The sequence below is a fragment of the Struthio camelus genome, chromosome 8, assembly GCF_040807025.1.
Source record: "Struthio camelus isolate bStrCam1 chromosome 8, bStrCam1.hap1, whole genome shotgun sequence".
In the NCBI taxonomy this organism is placed as follows: Eukaryota; Metazoa; Chordata; class Aves; order Struthioniformes; family Struthionidae; genus Struthio; species Struthio camelus.
Genome location: NC_090949.1, coordinates 25,035,575 through 25,055,037, shown reverse-complemented (window position 1 = coordinate 25,055,037; position 19,463 = coordinate 25,035,575). Strand labels below are relative to the sequence as shown.

The 19,463-nt window shown below is 39.2% G+C and overlaps 1 protein-coding gene across 6 annotated transcripts in view; it reads left to right on the top strand.

Moving 5' to 3' along the window:
* The window catches only part of ST6GALNAC3 (ST6 N-acetylgalactosaminide alpha-2,6-sialyltransferase 3), a 246,240-nt gene extending 227,134 nt beyond the window's left edge, over window positions 1-19,106 (top strand). For all 6 annotated transcript variants that reach the window (XM_068952793.1, XM_068952794.1, XM_068952790.1 and 3 more), the window contains 2 exons: window positions 8,823-8,930; window positions 10,545-19,106. In XM_068952793.1, coding sequence (XP_068808894.1) covers window positions 8,823-8,930; window positions 10,545-10,731 — 295 coding nt within the window. In that variant the 3' untranslated portion in view covers window positions 10,732-19,106. The remainder of the gene's footprint in view (window positions 1-8,822; window positions 8,931-10,544) is intronic.
* The last annotated feature ends 357 nt before the right edge of the window (window positions 19,107-19,463 follow it).

The window sequence follows — 19,463 nt, the reverse complement described above, 5'->3', positions numbered from 1 at the left end:
TTTAAGAAAACTAATAGAAAATGTTTTATGGAAAATACAAACTGCTTTCAGGCAAGGGTAGATGAACCTTGTCTTGACAAGGTAAGAGCTAATTAAGAAATTTCTTCCGTGTTCACCTACAATAGATCTCACTAAAATATGCCTCTAGGAGTAGTATGTGCCCTTTAATACTGAAAGAAAAGGGTGGTAAAGTCTACTTAATTAATTCTCTTTGGGGATCCTGGATTAACTGCAGCTCTGTTTAGTTTAGATCCTCCCTGGATGTAAAAAATGTGCAGATGCAAGACTGAAAGTATTGATTTAAATGTAGAGGTAGGAAGAATATGGCTGTATTTTTTTCCTTCTACTCTGCACACTTTTGAGTTTTGATTCATTTTTAGTTACAAAGGATAAAAACCTAAATCCTTCTCTACTCCCTTTCATGCTGTGTGAAAATGTTGAACCAATGCTCAGAAAACACGGATGCAGTTTCTTGGTGAAGAGTGCACAAAGCTGCCCTACAAAGGCCCGTGCCACAAGTCATGGAGCCTGTGTCGAGGTTTCACCCATTACTCCCTGTGTCACCAACCATCAGAGAGATGTGCTCTTCTGCAGAAAGTCTTTGACCTACCATGGGCCAATGGAAAGTGAAGAATGGTGGGGTAGAGTACCCCCTGGTGCCACAGCCAACTCACAGGCTTGAGTACTGTCTGGGGAAAGTAGATTTGGTATTATCTCCCACTCGCTGGAAACACTCCAGGCATAATTAGTTGCACTGCGGTGCGAGCCCTTAGCTGGGTAAGACAGAAGAGCTGCGTTTCCTGAGGAACTCAGTCTTCCTGAGGGTGGAGTGAATTTTACGCAGGTTATTTTCAAAGAGACGAATTAGTGTGTAAAAATGGCAGTGTCCTAGCCCTCAAATCTGCATACGTGAATTTATATTCCCTTCTTTCCAAACATAATTGCACGGCCGTGATGGCTATTAGTATGGTAAAAAATACAAATTAGAAGAGAAAAAAACATTTTTCTCTCAGTGATATTTAATACTTCTGTGGGAAGTATTCTCTTCTGATTTAAGCATCCATTCGTCAACTAAATGCAAGTGCCAATGGAGATGTGCAGAGTCCTAGTCTTCAATGTCTCCTTCCGTGCAAGCCTCCTCCACTGCGTCGAGGTTGTTGGTAATCGCGCATAAGCTGCTTGACTTCAGCTCCCAGGTGCCAGCTGCAACCAGGGCACTTAGAAAAGACATCTTTTACTAGTAACTGGAGCACGTGCAATGACATGGACTGTACCTCAGAGCACAGTTTGTACTTAGGAAAGGGAAATTTAAAAAGTATTCAAGAGAGTATATATTTCTGGAGCCAAGAGGATTAGGGAGGAGAGCAGGGAAGAAAAAGAGGTTGGGATCTGTTTCTACAAACAACCTAATATACTATTGATCCTAAACTTGTGGTTTACTGTTCTGTAAGTCCTTTGTACCAAGATCACAATTTGTGTCTGAAGAGTCAATGTAAGCTGCAGAATCCCAACAGTTTTAAGAAATTTAGTTAGCAACTTTTGTTCTCTGCAGGAGATGCCCTGCAACATGAGAAGATTAGTGCAGGTTTTCCATTACAGGAATCAGCTTCAAAATAATACATATATATTGGCTGGGAGGCAGTGTTTACAATTATAATTTTGTAGTGTAGTTTCTTTTCTGTGTGCTTTGCAGCAAGCTGCACCTCCATGATTCCTCTTGATAAACAGGATTGCTCCATTTCTCCCTGAGCTCAGTTGTGCAGGCTTTCGAGGAGCCCACTCTGCCTAGATGAAATAATTCCCTTCTCTTGTTGCTTAGGTTCATGACTGAGCTGAGATGCATCAAAGTCAGGTCAATGAATCAGAAATAAGGAAACGAAAGAAGCCTTGATAGAAGAAGTCAATTTCTTTAAGCTGCTTTTTTTTCTTTTTTCCTTTGATCCAGGTTTCTGTGCATATGTTGAATAGAGCAGAGAAAGAGAGGAAAGAAACAGAAAACTATGCACAACATGAGGATTGGAATTATATGCCTAAATTACATACCCAAGCAGATGCTGTACTGATTTCAGTAATTGCAGTCACACAGTGCTCTGTATTTCTAATGTTGCTTTTACATTTATTGCCAAAAATTGTAAACGGTACGTCAGATAGTTATGTTTTTTTAAGCCGATGCAGTCACATACAAAGCCATCATTTTTCTATTCCCTTTTGTGATCATCCAGCAGTGTCCTTTCTGTCCTCTCTTCAAGGCTGCTTTGACATAGGACTTCCCTAATTGCTACATCTCTTTTTAAATTAGAGTGGGAGGGGAGATTCTCCTGGGCTAGTTTTTGGCCCAGGAGTAGCCTTTTATTGTGTGTTTGTGCCCAGTGCAATAGAAGAGGATTCTTGTTCTCTGTGTTCCATCGGCGCAATCTTAATTTAGACAGAAAACCTGTATTTTCTGGAGATCAATGGACTAGCATACCACCTGCATGCAATTTATTTTTGGGGTTCGCTGTAAGAATGATCTGCCAAATGCGAACTCAGTGAGTGTTTAGGGTGGCAGGAATGCCTCACTTATCCACTCCCAGGTGCATCTTGTCAGGCACAGTCAGTATCTGAATCTGCAGCGTGGTCTGTGCTGTTCTTGATGCATTCCGCTTGTTTAAGCTTTGCATAAAACCATGCACGATAGATAATAAAACATCTGCCCGTACATAAATGTTTCACTTTTCAGAATGACCTGAAGCACCGTGTGGGGCTTTGAATGTGTGAAACAGTCTGCTCGCTGCTTGAGGGGCATGGGTGTTCATTACTATATGTCCTGCATGTTATGGAACGCAAAGCAAGCCCGTGCATGCACACGCACGCGTACAAGCGAGTGAATAATTACGATAAACAACTGCCTAGCAGGTATCTTTATAATGCCGAAGTAGCAACGATTTTTAGCAGGTGAAATCAATTCTCTATGCTTGTGTCTTGTTCGTTGCACTTCTTACGTTATTTTTTTCTGCAGAAAGTATAGAATGAAATTATTAGCAACAAAGCACTGAGTTTTGCAGAAAACAGAAGTAAAATCTAGCCTAGTGCTAATGCTCTTCAGCATTTAGCATCTTATCCCTCTCCTGTACCAAATTTACTTCCCTTTTCCCTCTCCAGAAAACAGCTTTCTGACATGAGAAGTAAATGTTCTCCTGAGAGGAGAGGCACGCGGAGCGCACAGGCTTTGCCGTTCTCTCAGAGGTGGGGGCATTTTTCTGTCAGCTCACACTAGTCTGTCATTTACAAATCTACCTTTGACGTGCAGGGGAAGGCATAGCCCAAACCTGGGACTTGCAGAACGTGGGCGTTTAACCGGGTGAACAAAAAGAGCTGTTCAGCAGCTATATTCGGAGATGCTTCCTTAGGAAAACGAGAAATCTCAGTCAACACAAGGAGAATGGTAGCATTAATTTGACTAGTTTAGAATTAATTGCTGGATCACCAGTTTGTGCTAGTACATACGTTTTCCATATCATTTTCAGTTGTAAGGAAACATACTGCTATTCACTGCAGACACAAATCCGGAAGTAGCAGGTCTCCCTGAACGCGGTCTAAGCTAATCCTGACACAGTTCTTGAAAATATTGCTATTCGTTTCAAAGTGTTTTTACAAATGTCTGAGCGTGTTGGAGGGACCACTGACGTTATGAAGTTCCTACTCTGTGGATCGCAGGACTGTCAATTTGTTTAGACCGATAGCCTTATCTATATTTATTTATTAATCAAGGGATCAGTCAAGCTGCTGCAGATAAAACTGCTGCTGATTCAGTAGTTTGGTAGTAGCACCAAGTAAGGATTAGAGGCTATAAACAGCCCTTATGAAAAGATACATTTTTTGTCAATTAATTGGCCTGGAAATTTTTGTCATTTCGATCTGTCACTGTTGAATTTCATTGTACTGCAATATTTTGAAATTATTCAAAAAAGTGTCTAGTTAATCCTGTTGGCAAGCTCTCTGTCACTTAATACCTTCTTGAGGTCCTAAATGTCTTAGTTTTTCTTCTTAATTAACACTCTTAATTGACATTCTGTGCTCCCTAATTTCTCCAAGTAAAGAACTGAAATAGAGGCTCTAAATTATTTTCTGGAATCAGATGGACATGCAATTACTTGTCTACAGTTTGTCTCCACCTTTACAAACTTTTTTTAAAATTTGTAATTTTTTACTACTGAAGTGTCCACTGGAGCCATACAGTCCATTGAACCATAAAACTAGAATTGATTGCGCACATAAAAAATCCTGGGACAACTGAATAAGGAAAACAGCTTCCTGGAATTTTATGGTAAAATCCGAAGTCAAGTGACAACAAAACATTTACCCGATTTGAACTCACCCGCCCTTGATCGTTAGAGAAAATTTGATGCACCTCCATTTTCCCCTGATGAGAGAAAGAGTAAATTTTTCCTTTGTTTAGCCTGCACCAGAGCATGGTTATAGATGTCAGAGAAGATGAATTTTGATCTTCAAAACCATTGGAGGGGGCATTCTCTATTCCATCTTCTTGTATCAATTTCACATGGTTTTCATAGAATATTGGAAACCTAAGGCAAAAGAACCCTGTCTAATAGGTTTTATTTTGAAATAATCAGAATGAATATAAAGTTTTCTGTATCACACATTACAATTTTAGTAATCGTAGACATGTTTTGTACCATTTTCTTCTAAAAAATGGGAGGGAAGTCTCCTTTTTAAGGTGGTGTGAGGAATTATAGTCAGTTTTTTCTACTGAAATTTATGGAAAGAACCACTAAAATGCAAATTCAATGTTTTGAGACTTGAAATTTGCAAATAACTTTTAATCTTGGAGCTTACTTTTATATTCTGAGATGAAATAATGACATTTTAAGCATGTAAGTTTTCACTTCTTAGTGAAGTGAAGAAGCTTGCAAGATAGGCAAGCATATACTTGTTTCAAGAATCTTAATTAAATTGATTCCGTTGGTCTGTCCATATGTTTAATGTTAAGTATATGCCTGTGTACTTTTCTGAAATGCTGAATTGTACTTAGCAGAATGAATCATATGCCAGTAACTCACATTTCTCTAAGAACCTTTATAATGGCGGAAGTAGTGCACAAAATAAGCTTTCATTTTCACGATGAACAAACCAAGTAACTTCTGGTGAGCCTTGCCTTTTTATTGCTGCAGCCAGCTGTAAATCATGTCTTGAAAGCAAAGGCATCTTCTTTTAAATGTGTTTTTTGAAAAACAGTACATTGTTTTCTCTTGAGCTGTTGAGACAATTTCCTGACTAGATCTGGTGCCCCATTAATTTTAGAGTATAAGAAAAAGTCACTCTGAGCCATAGGGAACAATTTGGGATTTGCTGCATATGCATATATCACAATAGATTGGCCTACAGTATTTCCACAGAGCGTGCTTAAACTCATATTTTCCCCAATTTTAGGATTAATGTTCTCCTTCCCTCCTATCTGTGCAGAAGCATAGGCTTACGCTACACATAAATGGTGGATTCTTTTACTTTCAGTGTGTACAATTTGAAATTTGAATGCAGTTCCTGTAACAAGAGGCGTTCTTTCAAATGAATCTCAAAAAGCCCTAGCCAAAAACATGTAAAACTCTCCTATAGAGAAAGAAATTGAGTGCAGTGTTAGCATAATAGCAAGAGTGGAGACATTGCTTTGCACTATAGTTTTATGGGATGATATTTTAAAAGGTATTCAGAGATTTATGACTTTTTAGGGACAGCTAAAATTGTTTTCATACTTCTAATATTGCTTTCATTAGAAGTGCAAAAGTATGTTTACAATATCAGATTGAATTCTAAGGTGTTACCAAATCATCCAGAATCCCCACTGTTTAACTGTATTCTTTCATATTCCTATATATCTTCAGAAGAAAAAATGAGAGGAATGTAAGTGCTTTGTTTTAAAGCACATAATCTGTATTCTGTCATGTACTTCATCTCCCAGGGAAGGTATATGGGAACTCACTCTGCTGTTTTTATTTATCCTGCCAGTGTAGTATATAGATGAGAGGACTAAGGTTCAATGGTGTTAAAACAAGACATGAAATATTGATTAATTCTTTTTTAAAAATCCTTTTTACTCCTGAGTATAGCAAATTTCAGATGCTACTGTCAATATAGTGCTCTCCAATAAACCTCCGCTATCGGAAGGGTCCTGATCTTCATAGTGTTCTTATAAATGGTTATTATGATTTTAAATGGTTAGCTTTAAAAGCTCAAGGCTAGCATCCTTCTGGTGCAAGAGCAGAAAGCAGGTTAGAAGCAATTCAGCTTTTTAACATGGCAGAATGTTACTCTGAAATAGTGTGAATTGGATTGGGAATTCTCTTTGCTGGATAGCAGGCGAAACACTCTGTCTGAAGAAATGGAGCTCCTAAAGGGACAGATAAAGAGATGTACAGTTTCATGGCCGTAAAGGTATCGGTTAAAGAAGGACAATTGTAGCTGGCGTCCAATTTGCGTTTTGTTCCAGCATGTCATTCCTCAGCACTAAGTTAAAAGTTAGTGCTTCATTTCTAGCTTGCAGAATGATCCTTTAATCTGCAAAGGCAGCTCAACAGGTACTTAGGGTTTCCCCAGGGAAAAGACTTTCCAGGAAAGGCGTGTATAGAAGTCCACATCATCTAACCCCTGAGGGATGCTAGACATCTCATCAAGGAAGAGAAGATGTAACTCAAATTCTTTTGGATGTTCTTTAGTATAGAAAAACTCTCTGGGAGTTGAAGTAGTTGTGACAAACCAGGTTTTCAGTAAAAGAAAAAAAATTGTTTGAACTAAAATTTACTGGAATTTCTTTAGGAACGTACATTCTATTTTTATATCCAGCTTCTTTAGGAATGTACATTCTATTTTTATATCCAGGTTGAAATTTGGGGGTGAGGTAGAAGAGAAGAAATACCACAGAAAAAGCAGTCATCTGGCAGAGAGGGCCTACCTGGGCTGTCAGAGACCAGAGTTCAGGTTCCTCCTCTGCCTAATTCAGTCCTGATATTAAGTATTCTGAAGTGGATGCTTCACAGATTCCTCTTGAAGCTTTCCTCCGTTTCGTAATACTAAGTATTTACCGGAGCAGGAATTTGAACTTCAGCCTTGTATGTGTCAAGTAAATACCACTATCGAGGCTGTACATTTTTTGCACATCTTCTTAATTAATATTTAGTCAAACTTAACAGGAAAGAGCAAGGAAGTAATGCAGAGTCTGAGCTACAAACTAAAGTTAGCAGAATTACCTGGAAGGCAGGAGACTATGGTACATCACGGAATCGCAGAATCACAGAATGGTTGAGGTTGGAAGGGGTCTCTGGAGATCATCTAGTCCAACCCCCCTGCTCCTTCAGGGTCCCCGAAAGCACGTTGCCCAGGATTGTGCCTGGACGCTTTTTGAATATCTCCAGGGAGGAGACTTCTTGCTCTCAATCAGGAAGAAGCATCTGAAATAGATTCCTCTGTCTCACGGGAAAGAAAGTTGGGTACTGGAGGCTGGATGAGTTGCTATCTGAATTTGTTTTCACATGAAAGCTTTATTCCTACCCCAGGATGAAAATATTTGCAAAAGATTTTGTTTATGGGGAAAACAGATACCCATACAGGCCTACCTGGGAGTTTTTTCGCAGCAAAACTTAATTGAGTGCAAACCTTAATCTGCTTTAACTTATGATGGAGAACAGACTGCTCCCTGCTGTATTCAAAAGCTAAGAGCTAAACGATAATGGCATAAAGCTAAACTATCCCCTCCTCTCACACGCACCCAGCTCTCTCAAACCGAGCCAAAGTCAAGGCTGTATTTAGCTGGTTTCATGACTTTTGTGATATCTTTCTTTGGAACTTGGACATATTATTAATAATTTTTAGCAAATAATTTTCGTTGATTTCAGTAGCACTGAAAATCATACGTATAAGAAGTTCAGCTTCAACCAGTTTTTAAACAGTGAGTGCTAAGTGTGTTCTTGTGATTTATGACTTTTTAAAGCGGTAAGTCTGGCTTGCCCCGATTATATGGATTGTTCTGTTGACTCCCGGTCCCCTCGACAGTAACACTTGTGTGACTAGAGTGAACAGGATTTGATTTGTAATTAACAATGTATATATCTGCTCACATAGCTGCTGTGTGAGCCAAATCCTTACACATATGATTTGTTCTCACTCATGCAGGTAATACTTTTGGACTGATTTAATGGAACTAGTTATTTGAGCAAAGGTTATCAGATTGGGCACTGTCCTCTTGCACTTTTCTCTCTGCTATGTTATCATAAAGAATGATAACACAAACTTATGTTAAGGGAGGTATACAAAGTTTTATTTTTCAAAGCCTTGTATCAGCTTGTCTCCTGCCAAAATGACCTTAAAAGTTTCACTTGCGTGTGAATTTTCAGGCTGAGGGTAGCCCCCTGAAAATTCAGATTTTGGTTGTGAAAGAGGACGGTGAGTACGTACAGGCATACAGCTCATACTCTGCCTGAACTTTAATTTCTGATTAGTTTGATTTCTTGATGACTTTCTGAATTTCTCATTTTACCCACTCTACTAATGTCTATTTTTCAAATGTACGAATAAATTATTTTCTGTTTTAAGGGACACGCATTGTTTGCCTTCAGATATTTAACATGGCATGCTTTCTGTGGGCAATAGCTTGAGGCCCCAAGCTGGCAAGAATGTGAGCCTATCTATAAATAATTCAAAGTAGTTGTATGTTTTTGACAGATTGTCAAGTTGTGTAATGCTTTCTGTCCCAGGTAATAGATTATTTTTCTTTGATAAAGTGTTGGTAATTTCTCATTGCAATTTGTTCTGTGTATGTTATATTTTTACAGAGTCCAGTCAGGTTCATATCTCAGTACGGGTTGGTTTACCTTAATTTTGGCTATGGATGCCTGCTATGGAATTCGCGTCTATGGGATGATAAATGACACCTACTGCAAGTAAGATCACAGGAAATTATTTTCATGCATCTACAATTCTGATGTGTTGTCAAAATTTCACAGTTGATTTTAATATCATAAATCCAAAAAATGGATCAGGCAGCCACATCCCAATGTTTTGCGTTGATGTGACACTGTATTGTCGGCATATTTAGCCCTGATAAGGCATTTGCTGTTGATAAAATAAAAACATTGACAAAATCTAACATGAGATGTCATAAGGAACTATTTTAATCAAAGATCTTTTGCAGTTTCTGCGTTAGCTGGAAACGAAGTATGTTCATACTCTTTTGACAAAATGTACTTAGTTCTACTGCTAAAACAAATCTATAGAGGAAATACTAATATATTAGTTCTCTGAATACCAAGTACACTTGGAAGTGAAAGAAACTGATTAGCTCAGGATAGTTACCTGAAATTACATTTCACCACCACTGAGCAACCTACCTGAACTTTCTAGGTTATATATGGCTTGTTTTGAGTAGTAAGGGGGTTCTAATTAGATAATAAAACAAGACCTGCGAGCTTTATCACAGTAAACTGGCATAAATTCCAACCAACTACTGTTAGTGACCTTACAGTGACAATGGATTAATCCCATTGTCAGAAGTGTAACTCTAAACATAATTTTTAAAATTCCAAATTAAATGCTTTAATCTACAATATAAAGTAGCAAAATATAAAATGAACATATTCCTCATTCACAAAAGCAGGGAATGTAATAAACAATATACAATAGTCACGCGAGTCTATTTTTCTGTGCCCAGGCTGGTTCAGGCCTTGCATGTAACCACTATGAGGGTTCCTCATCTCCCTGAGTGAAGTCTTACACAGAGCCTCACTCCGTTTTCTGTGTTACACCAGTGTGGCATTCATTCCTAGTGTACCATCAAGAAAGGAGTTTGAGTCAGATTTTTAAGCACAGCTGTTTAATTAGGGTATCTTAACATTAGAGACTGACTTTTTAGAACTTGCAGATCCCTCTGAATGAGTGAATCATCCAGATGGAACGAACATATGTTGTTCTTTGTTTATGAAAACACAGTAGGCACCATGAGATGAGGGGTGACAGGGCTAAAGTTGTCCTCGCAGAGTTCAGCAGAGCTGGCATTGCATAGCCCTGATGTAAAACCAGTTAATGGCATGATAGCACTTCAGTCTGTTGACAGCAGAGAAGGATGGGTTTCCTTAAAGCTGCATTTCTGACTGCAGTACCTATTTATAATGTATATTATTCCTATAACTGCCCTATTCAGCCAGTCCAGGAACCAATTTCAAGAGTTAGGACTATGCAATGACACAACTCTGCTTAGAGACGGAGCATTATGGACTAAGGGTTGCCCCAGGTTACACAAAATGTGCACTATTCCTAAGAGCCTGCCCCTTAGCTTCTTGCTGACTGATGAGATCAGTGTATGTCAAGAGGCATACTTAGCTTCATTTTCTGTAGTAAAATGCATACAAATCATGCTGTAAGGAAAGCCATTATGCAATTCCGCAGAGGAGCTCAGGTGCCGACACATGAAAAGGATTTCAGTGAAATCAGCTGGAGGATATGTTAATGTTTTTCTTGGAAATAATACTTAAGTGTAACTTTTTTTTTTCCCCCTCTAGGTCAGAAGGCTTTCGAAAAGTTCCCTACCATTATTATGAGCCAGGAAGAGATGAGTGTGAGGAGTACTTTCTGCATGAAAATGCTCCATATGGAGGCCATAGGTTTATCACAGAGAAGAAAGTATTTGCTAAATGGGCCAAGAAGCACACAATAATATTCACGCATCCCAACTGGACAGTATCTTGATGCTGGTTTTCTTAACTCCTCCTTAATAGTGTAATATTACAAAAATGTCTCAGTTTACAGTAATTTTGCTTACATCTGACTGGACTTTCTCAGCCTAGGTAATGCTAAACTAAAATCTAGAAGACAAAGAGGATGATGATTCAGCTGTTAAGCAAAATTAATCAATCTGTGGAAGGCAGACAGTTTGCTTGTTGTTTCTTAGGGTTTTACTCTTCATAATGCACTTTATACTGTAACTGGATATTACTTCAAGACAACAGCAATTAAAGACAGCTGTGATTTCCAGTATATACAGGTGCGCATGCACACACAGAGAACATGGCGGTCCTTTAAAACTTGTCCATTGCCTTAGTTAATTAAAATTAGTACTTGCAGCTCTTTTGCAGTACTGAGTCCTGCAGTACTTCTTAGATTTACAGTATTAGCAGAAATTTTCCACAAAGGAAATATGAGGAAATATACAGACCTCTGAGGTCTACTTGTCTTATCCATGAGTGAGTAAACTTCAAGAACCGTCTAAATACATTGATACATGTGAGCACTTGCATATAGGGTAAAATTACAGATGGGCTGAACATGGTTCCTGAACCGCACACAACTGAAAGATATGAAAAGCTATGCTTTGGTCAAGGCTCCTGGGTAATTCAGAACTTCTAGAATGCAGCTTCCTTCCAGCCCGGTCAGGCTGCACCACCTTGGATGATGTGTTTTGTGCTTTTTGAGGCTGTTGTGCCACAGTGTAGCCGCAGTAGCGTGGCACTTAGCAGCAACTGTGTTTTGCAGCCCAGGCTGAAACTTTGGTTGTTACCACTAACCTGCTACCAGTACCCAAGTTAGTGAGTGTAAAGCTGTCTCATGAACATCTCCATTTACTGCAGACATGCCTTTGAGATGCTTAGAGCTCCAACATCCAAACTCTAAAACCAGCCAGTTTTGACAGTATTTCCCTTGCAGCCATCATAATTTATTTTACCTCTCCAAGTTTCTCTATCTTTAAAAATGGGGATAGTATCTACCTACCTCACAAGGGAGTTGTGAGGATTAATTTAAGTCCGTAAAGCACTTTGCTGATGAAAAATGCTACAGAGCATTTATTCTTAATGCAAAAGCAATGGTACCTGTCATATATTCTTGTCTGTTGGGTATTTGAAGAAAGCGATGGCATGTCTGGATCTGATGGCAGATTGTTCTGTGCATCCTCTTTCCTACTGAGGATAATTTGTAACACAGTTCTCTCAGATTGCATTGCCTCAGATGGAGTTGAAAGAACTCACCACCTCACAGTATTATCTGCACATCAAGAGGCAGTTCAAGAATTTTAAAGTATGCCTGTCTCTAGTTGAAATACATAGTTCCAAGCTTACTCTCATGGAAGGTTTTCAACTGCAGCAGACTTACCTGTAATATGACCATAAATCAACTAAACATGTGAAGTTTATTTAAACTGTATTTAAATTAGTGCTTAAGAGGCTTTAAGTTTAGAATGTGTCTTATGAATATTTTAACACCTGGAATATCAGATTCAACACTGTAGTAGCCAATACTGTGGAAACTTGAAAGAAGTATGTGTGGAACAAGACACACAGGGTTTGCTCACACTACTTAAACATTAACCAACAGGAAACTTTGTATGCTTTTGTAAGTCATGAAGAGGAGAAAGTAAAAAGCTATTTTTACATGTAAGTATTTGTATACTGACTATTGTATATTTGTACATATAAATCTATGTTTTATATCTTCATGGCATATATATTCTCTCATCATCAGCTTCAGCCCTTTAGGTATGGAGAGGAAATCCCTGCACCAGTGTTCCTTCTCCTGCTGGCTAGTTTCTTGTTCCTGTTGGTAGGGATGCCAGGGTATCATGTCTCTCATCTGTTGTAGTTTCTACTGCAAATGCATCTTCCTGTTTTTAATTTTAATATAGCTAAGCTTTCACTGCTTACTGCTTTCACTGCTGTAAGTGTTCATGCTGGTTGTGAAAGGCAGGAGCCACGCCTATGATCCCGGACAAACATCAATATCCAAATACTATATCCATCCCAGGCTTCTCATGTGACTTGAAGCCTCACCTTCCTGTTTGGAAAAAGAGAACAGTAACATTTTCGTACTCCCTGTCTTGACTGACTTTCTTGTAAGCTCTTGAGGCAGATAGATACTCTCATTTGCAATATATGTGCAATACTGCCTTGCAAAAGAGGTACCCAAAGTCACTGAAGGCTACAGGCACTACTATAATATACAAACAGTATTTTTTTAAATGGCTGCTTCTTGTCCCTGGAGTTTAAAACCAATTATAGGCTAATATAGCACAGATGAAATCAAGATGGGGGAAGGGTCATGGATGGATGAAGGGCTGTGGTAGCAAAAGACAGTGAGCTAGATTTATTGCTATATGCATATGCAGTTCAGATGGATGGCTGGATAGATGGAAAGCTAATAAAAGAATTGTAATGCAGGATTTGAAGGATGCTGGGCACACAGAGCTAGGGAGAACATTCCTCACATATTGTACAGGGCAGCCCAGGAAAATCTATAGCTCCCTTCTGGGAAGAGAAGCCAAAAGGGAGAACGTCAGTCAAGAGGACTTGTATTTAGAAGGTCTTTGGGGTAGTAGAAAGTTACTATGAAACTGCTGCACGTGAAAGTGCAGGTGGGCTGGACAGACTTACATGAAGAGTGTCTGCCTGATGCATGGTCCTTCCCCTCAGTAAGCATATCGTAAGGATTTTGCAAGAGTTATGTTCACATGTAAGGCAATTTTGAAGCCTGAGAAAATTTTTACAATAATTGAAACTTGCCAAATGACCACAAATCAGTTGTAAAATATGTGCTTTATTCTTAAAAATAAACATGTATAAATACAAATCTTTAAAAACATCTTTAAAAACAGCTTCTAAAAGAGAAATGAGGGAGAACACACTTGCAGCCTCCAAAAGGTCAGATTAGATTTTACAAGGCATAGACCTAAGTTTGTAATGAGGTAGTCCACATGCTGTTGTAAGAGGATACCGTTTTGTCTTTAACCAGTTTTGACTTAGCGTCTATCCAGCACTACTGTAGAAGAATGTATTTCCTTATTGGCTATGTATGTGTATGCTCCTTTTTACTAAATACTAAAGGCCTTGTTTACCAAATAATTTAACTGTGCACATCAGTTCTTCCCTGTTCACGTACGGATGAGCCTTTACATCCCACTGAAGTTAGGCAAGTGCTTTTGTGCTCTACAGGGTCTAAATGTATGAGTTACGGAAGACTAAAACTTCATTTGCACTGGCCTATTAATGTGTGCTGCAGGATGGACTGGGTTTGGTTCGCTAGTCAGACAGGCTTTAGGTCGAACTGCAGCTCCTGTGCAGGCTGCATGCCCTAATTTCCTTTATGTGAAAATTAGCTCATGGGGTGAGCTTGCGAACACTTCTGGCTCCATAATGGAATTAGAAAGCAGCTAGGAGCCGGGATGAGCATCCAGCCCTAGGCTGGACTAGGAAACAGTCCCAGTTACCATGCATTAAAGTAGCTTCTGTTTACTAAGCAATTTTCCGTAAGAATTCCTTCCCCCCACCCTGTAATTATTTGAAAATTAACTAGAATATATCATTTTTATGTAACATGGAAATGAGCAGAAGCTACTGTAGTTGTTTGTGGAATGCTTGCATGCTGTACGGGACAATATCCCAGCAATGGCTAGCTAAGAAAAATACAACTCTTACAGCAGCTAAGAGTTCTTCTTACAGCAGAATTGAGACCATCATTAGAGTGCAGTTGTCACAGAGCAAATGTAAAAGTGTTGCTTCCCACTTTTAGAGGGGCTTGGATTTGCACTGAGAGCAGATCCACATTTAGAAACATTACAACAGGCTTCATTCACACCAGAGCAAATGAACATCAGTTTCCTTATTTAAATGAGCCTGTCTTTAGCATAAACTAAACAAATATTTTTATTATATGAGTAAGGAACTGTGACCACTGTGATAAAGATGATTCTGTAAATAAATGAGTTTGTTGGAGTCTGTTAAAAATCAGCACTGCAGTGCTAAAGAAAGAATTTCAGTGTGTGGCTGTGGGGTAAGAGACCTTGATGATTCACCTTCTGAGAGCAGTTAAGACATCAGCTGAGAATCATTTATTAATTCTTTAAAAGAAAGCCTACTACAGTTTACCTCAATGTAATCAGATCCTAATTGCTTATTCATTCAAGCAGCCCTATTTTAATCAACTGCTCGTGTATAAAACAAGCAGGGAGTTTACCTGAGGATTTCAAAATAAGTCTTCATATTGCTGCTAATAGAGGAATACTCACAAATAATTTGGCATTTTTTTTTGCCATGAGTCAGCTAAGTAGTCACCAAAAGTTTTCTTTCATAACTTAATTGTTTCAAATACAATTATTAAAAAAAAAAAGCATTGTTTAGCAGGCCGTAGCCTTAGCTTTAAGCAAAAGCTTAAAATTTAATATGCGTTGTTACATTTATTTCTGATTGAATAGTAGAGACCGTTCTAGAAAGAAATCTGACTTTTTGATCAGCTAAGTACTGATTCACAGCTAATTACTGAGTAACAAAAACCCCCAAATGACGCCAACCTTCCCACTTTCCCCTGCTACCTGCCTGGCTTTGCACTCCCCTACTTGAACTAAGGCCTCTAGCAGAAAGAAAAAAGGATTCTGTGTGCCCAGTGAAATTCCCACCTGCAGACCGAGCGGATCAGTTACATCAGTAAATGGGAAGGATTGAGCAAGAGTTCTACTGAGGAGCAGGTGGTGTTGCAACTTCTTAAAAAATGCTCCTAAAATGTTTTAGGAAGGTGTACACATTGATTTTTCCACAAAATACTTTTCCAAAGTATTCTGGTTTTTTGAATGCTGTTAGTTCCTATGTAGAACTATTGCTCCGCTCTTTCCAATGGAATTACCACCAATGGGAAAAAATGCCCTTGACAGGAAAAGGCAGAGACAAATTCTGTGTTGCCAAAGATTTCTGAATAGCCAATGCCAGGGATGAAGTCAGCCTGCTACTGCTTTAATTATCTGTTGAATGCTCACTGATTTGGGAATCTCTGGGGACTCAATTCAAAACTGATGGAAATCACTTTGACAAGTTCGGATCGTGAGCATAGATCATGAGTACCCATTCTGGTAATATCTTTGCACTCCTAGTACGAAGGTAAGCAGTGTTTTGTCTGAGAAGCACCACGTGCACGTGATGCATTATATAGTTAATAGTAATGTTAAAGAGGAGCCCATCCAGCTCTCGGAGGGCTGACACAGCCAGTGCTCAGTCACCTGCCAGAGGGATGGACAGTAGTAGGACCCCACATAAGGACAGTAGGCAGCAGAGTACAAATGCACTTAACCAGTTGACATGTCCGGGTACACCAAAAAGATGAATAAGTAATCACTCATGAATTATAACTGGCTGACGCCCTTAGCAAGTAGAAAATCAGAAGCACTTTACGTATTGATGGTTGTATTTCAATGACTTTTTTTTTCATGCCTGTATCTCAGAAATAGCATACGCCTTTAACGGTGCTAAAACAAGTCTGGGGCTTGTTGATGTTGAACCTTAGGGTACCCACAAGAGTGAAACTCAGTGTCAATGCCAAAGGATCACACAGGAGCTGTCTAGGGGCATTGCTGTGTACAGTATACAACTGTCATGTATTTACTAAAAAAAGGCCTTTTTTTTCCTGACTAGGCATAGTTAGTTCTTTTGAGCAGAAAGTGTTTCATTTTCAGCAGATGTGTCTCATTCTGTTCCTTCTTTCCTGGGAGGATGCAGAGAAGTGTGACTTAACTATGGGGGAGTGAAGAATGATATGATGAATAAATAGCCATCCACCAGATTCATATATTTTCCTGGCTATTGCAGTGATGCATAACTAATGACACAGAGAAAAGCAAGTTTTCTGTAAACTTTTATTGCGTAATCCGCAGAACTCTCATGTTCTGGATTGGAGCCTCCCAGGCAAACCCTCCAGAAAGGGCCTGAAGGTGAAAGCAGGGGGCTGTTCCCACTGAAAGACAAGGATTCGCAAGAAGCCATAGCAATCTGCATGGCACCCCTGGGCCCGCTCCCCCAGTTTTTGTAGGCTGCCCACCCAGCCTCAGCTCTGGGCCCCCGCCAGCCCCACTGAACGAGGTACGTTCTCCCTCTGACTTGTGCAGTCTGTGAGCTGCATGAAGTCTGCCCCATCCTCCCCTTCAGTGGGACCTGGGGAGCAGCGACGCGAAACCAGAGGGTGAGGAGTAACAGCAGAGCAGGGACGCTCTCCCTCAAGTCAGCAGCAGGACCTCACTTGGGGCACACTCTCACTTCAGGTGCTGAACTCAGATGCTTTGAGTGGGGTGGGTGGGAAAGATGTCACCAGGTTTTGTTATTGTTTGCAAGATGGACTCAGGAAGAGTCACCATTTTATATAAGGGTGTTTTAAACAGCTGATTTTACATCTTTTTTGCATTACTTGCTGCTATTTCTGTGAATTCCTGCAGACAAGCAGCCGTCAGCATCAGCCACTGCTGTTCTAATTTACTGGCCATAAAGAGACTGTAAACTGGAACCAATGCATGTTCTTACCATGTATTATGCATGATAGCATGTTGTATATTTTATTCTCACACTGTAATAAATAATGTAAGTTGTATGTAGACTTAGTTTAAGCAGGGGAAGTACTGACCCTTCTTTCTCTCTCATATCATGTATTGTCAAGAGTGCTTTGCTGAACCTCTACGAGTGCCGTTAGCAGTCAGCAGGATATAAACTCCTGAAACGAATCAGGAAATATTTACTAAACTTAACATTTTTCACTTGAATACTAGAAATAGTTTGGGTTAAACTTGCATTTGTGAACCTACTCCAGGGCTCCCAGTTACATTTCTGTGTTCTGTTCTAAGGGAAACTCGGATTGGGGTGTAAACTTGGGAATGACTTTCTTTAAATAGATAGTATCAAGATATTGGCAGGGCAGCACTCACAAATTTTTAACATCTTTGGGAGTTTCTTCTTTTTAAATGGAATTCCACATGTACCGGAGTAGCTAAGATGCCTGTAATTTTTTTCATATTGTTGCTGCTGGAAATAGTATTTCTGAGGATGGCTGGAGAAAAAATTGTGTGCGCTCTTTTGGCTGTTCCTCTAACCCCTCCTCACACACAGGCACACACACTTATTTGCAGATGAGAAAAGTGTCTACAGGGAAAGTAGACGCTCTTTTTACAGATCGTGGCAAGCTGGAACAAAGAATGTTAATCTTTTTTTTACATGGTTAAATAGAGAAGTTGTGTAGTACATGTTGATTCATGTATGTTCTGTATATTTTCAAAGCCTGTGTCTACGTTAGTGACAAATGAGCACAACTGGATCAGATCTGTAGCCTGAAACTGTTGGTGCTGTGAACTCAGCATACACCCCATGGGTTTGGTCCCATGGGTTAAATGCCATTACCTAGCAATTGGAGCATGTCTTTTAGTTTTATCCAAAAGAAATCCAGTTCACATGCTCAAGGCCACCCCATGATGCAAACCAAACCTTGGTAAGTGGAGGTGTTTGGGAGAGTCACTCAAAAAGCTCACTTCTTAGCTAAACTCTTATCTAAATGCTCCAAAAGTACGCCACTGTAATATGCTACCCCATGGGAAAGTGTAATTCCCATTAGCCCACCTTTGGCTAGATGGAAGTCCGTTGTTTGTTTCCTCAGTAGGCTTTGTCTGGGTTCCTTCTTTTCATAAGCATTTTCTTCCACATCTGAGATCTGGTCCCCCTTGTCAGATCATAAGAATAGAGGGCTCGTGACTCCTCCTAAAGTTAGCATCCAAATGTGCTCCGTAAGTCGGGAATATGGTATAGGGCAGTGTCATCCAGCAAGGATACAGTATGGAAAGTGCCTAGTTTGAGGTAGTTAATTGTGATTGTGCTTATGGATGTGGTTTTATCATGAACATGGTAGATACTTGCTAATGCATCCATTGTTTTCATATACTGCATGACACACAATAATTCCCTCCATCATTTTTCCAGAATATGTTTGTTCTTGTGGCCTTCCAATTGTATATATGTATGTGTGTGCATTTGTGCACGTATATACAGTATACAAGCACTGTTCTGTTTTTCTAGAGTTGCTAGAATATGCTGCTCCTAATATGAGCTGATTTAGAAAGTAGTGTTGACTAGTGTATTCATACTAGATATCACTGTAGTTAGAAAACTTTCATCCTATAGATTTAGAAAGCTTTCATACTATTTATACTTATTTTAGATGTTTTGCCATGTATTTTCCTGCTGTAAACTGCTTAGTTTTTGCCCTGTATGGAGAATGTGCTTCTGTGTACTTGCAAAATTGTGCCTGGGATATTTTAAAATACGAATAAATATGTACAATTTTCCAATCGCTGTTGTTGGACATTTTTATCTTATAGCTGACATAATTTATGTATAATTTTGTGCTACACAACTTTTATTCTTACTTGTGTATAGAAATCAATATAATAATCCAAGACTGTTCACTGAACTCAAAGAAACCAAGATCCCTGTTCCAGAAATTATTATATCTGCTTCAGACAAACATAAACTATGCCTAAATGGTTTCTTAATTGACACCAAAAAACATTTTAAGGCACTGATCTCAAACGTTTCCAGTATCATCGAGTAAACTCATCCATAAACCCTAAACTTTCAAGCACACATATTTTCATTTCTGTGTGTAAATACACGCACACACAAACATACAAATAAAAG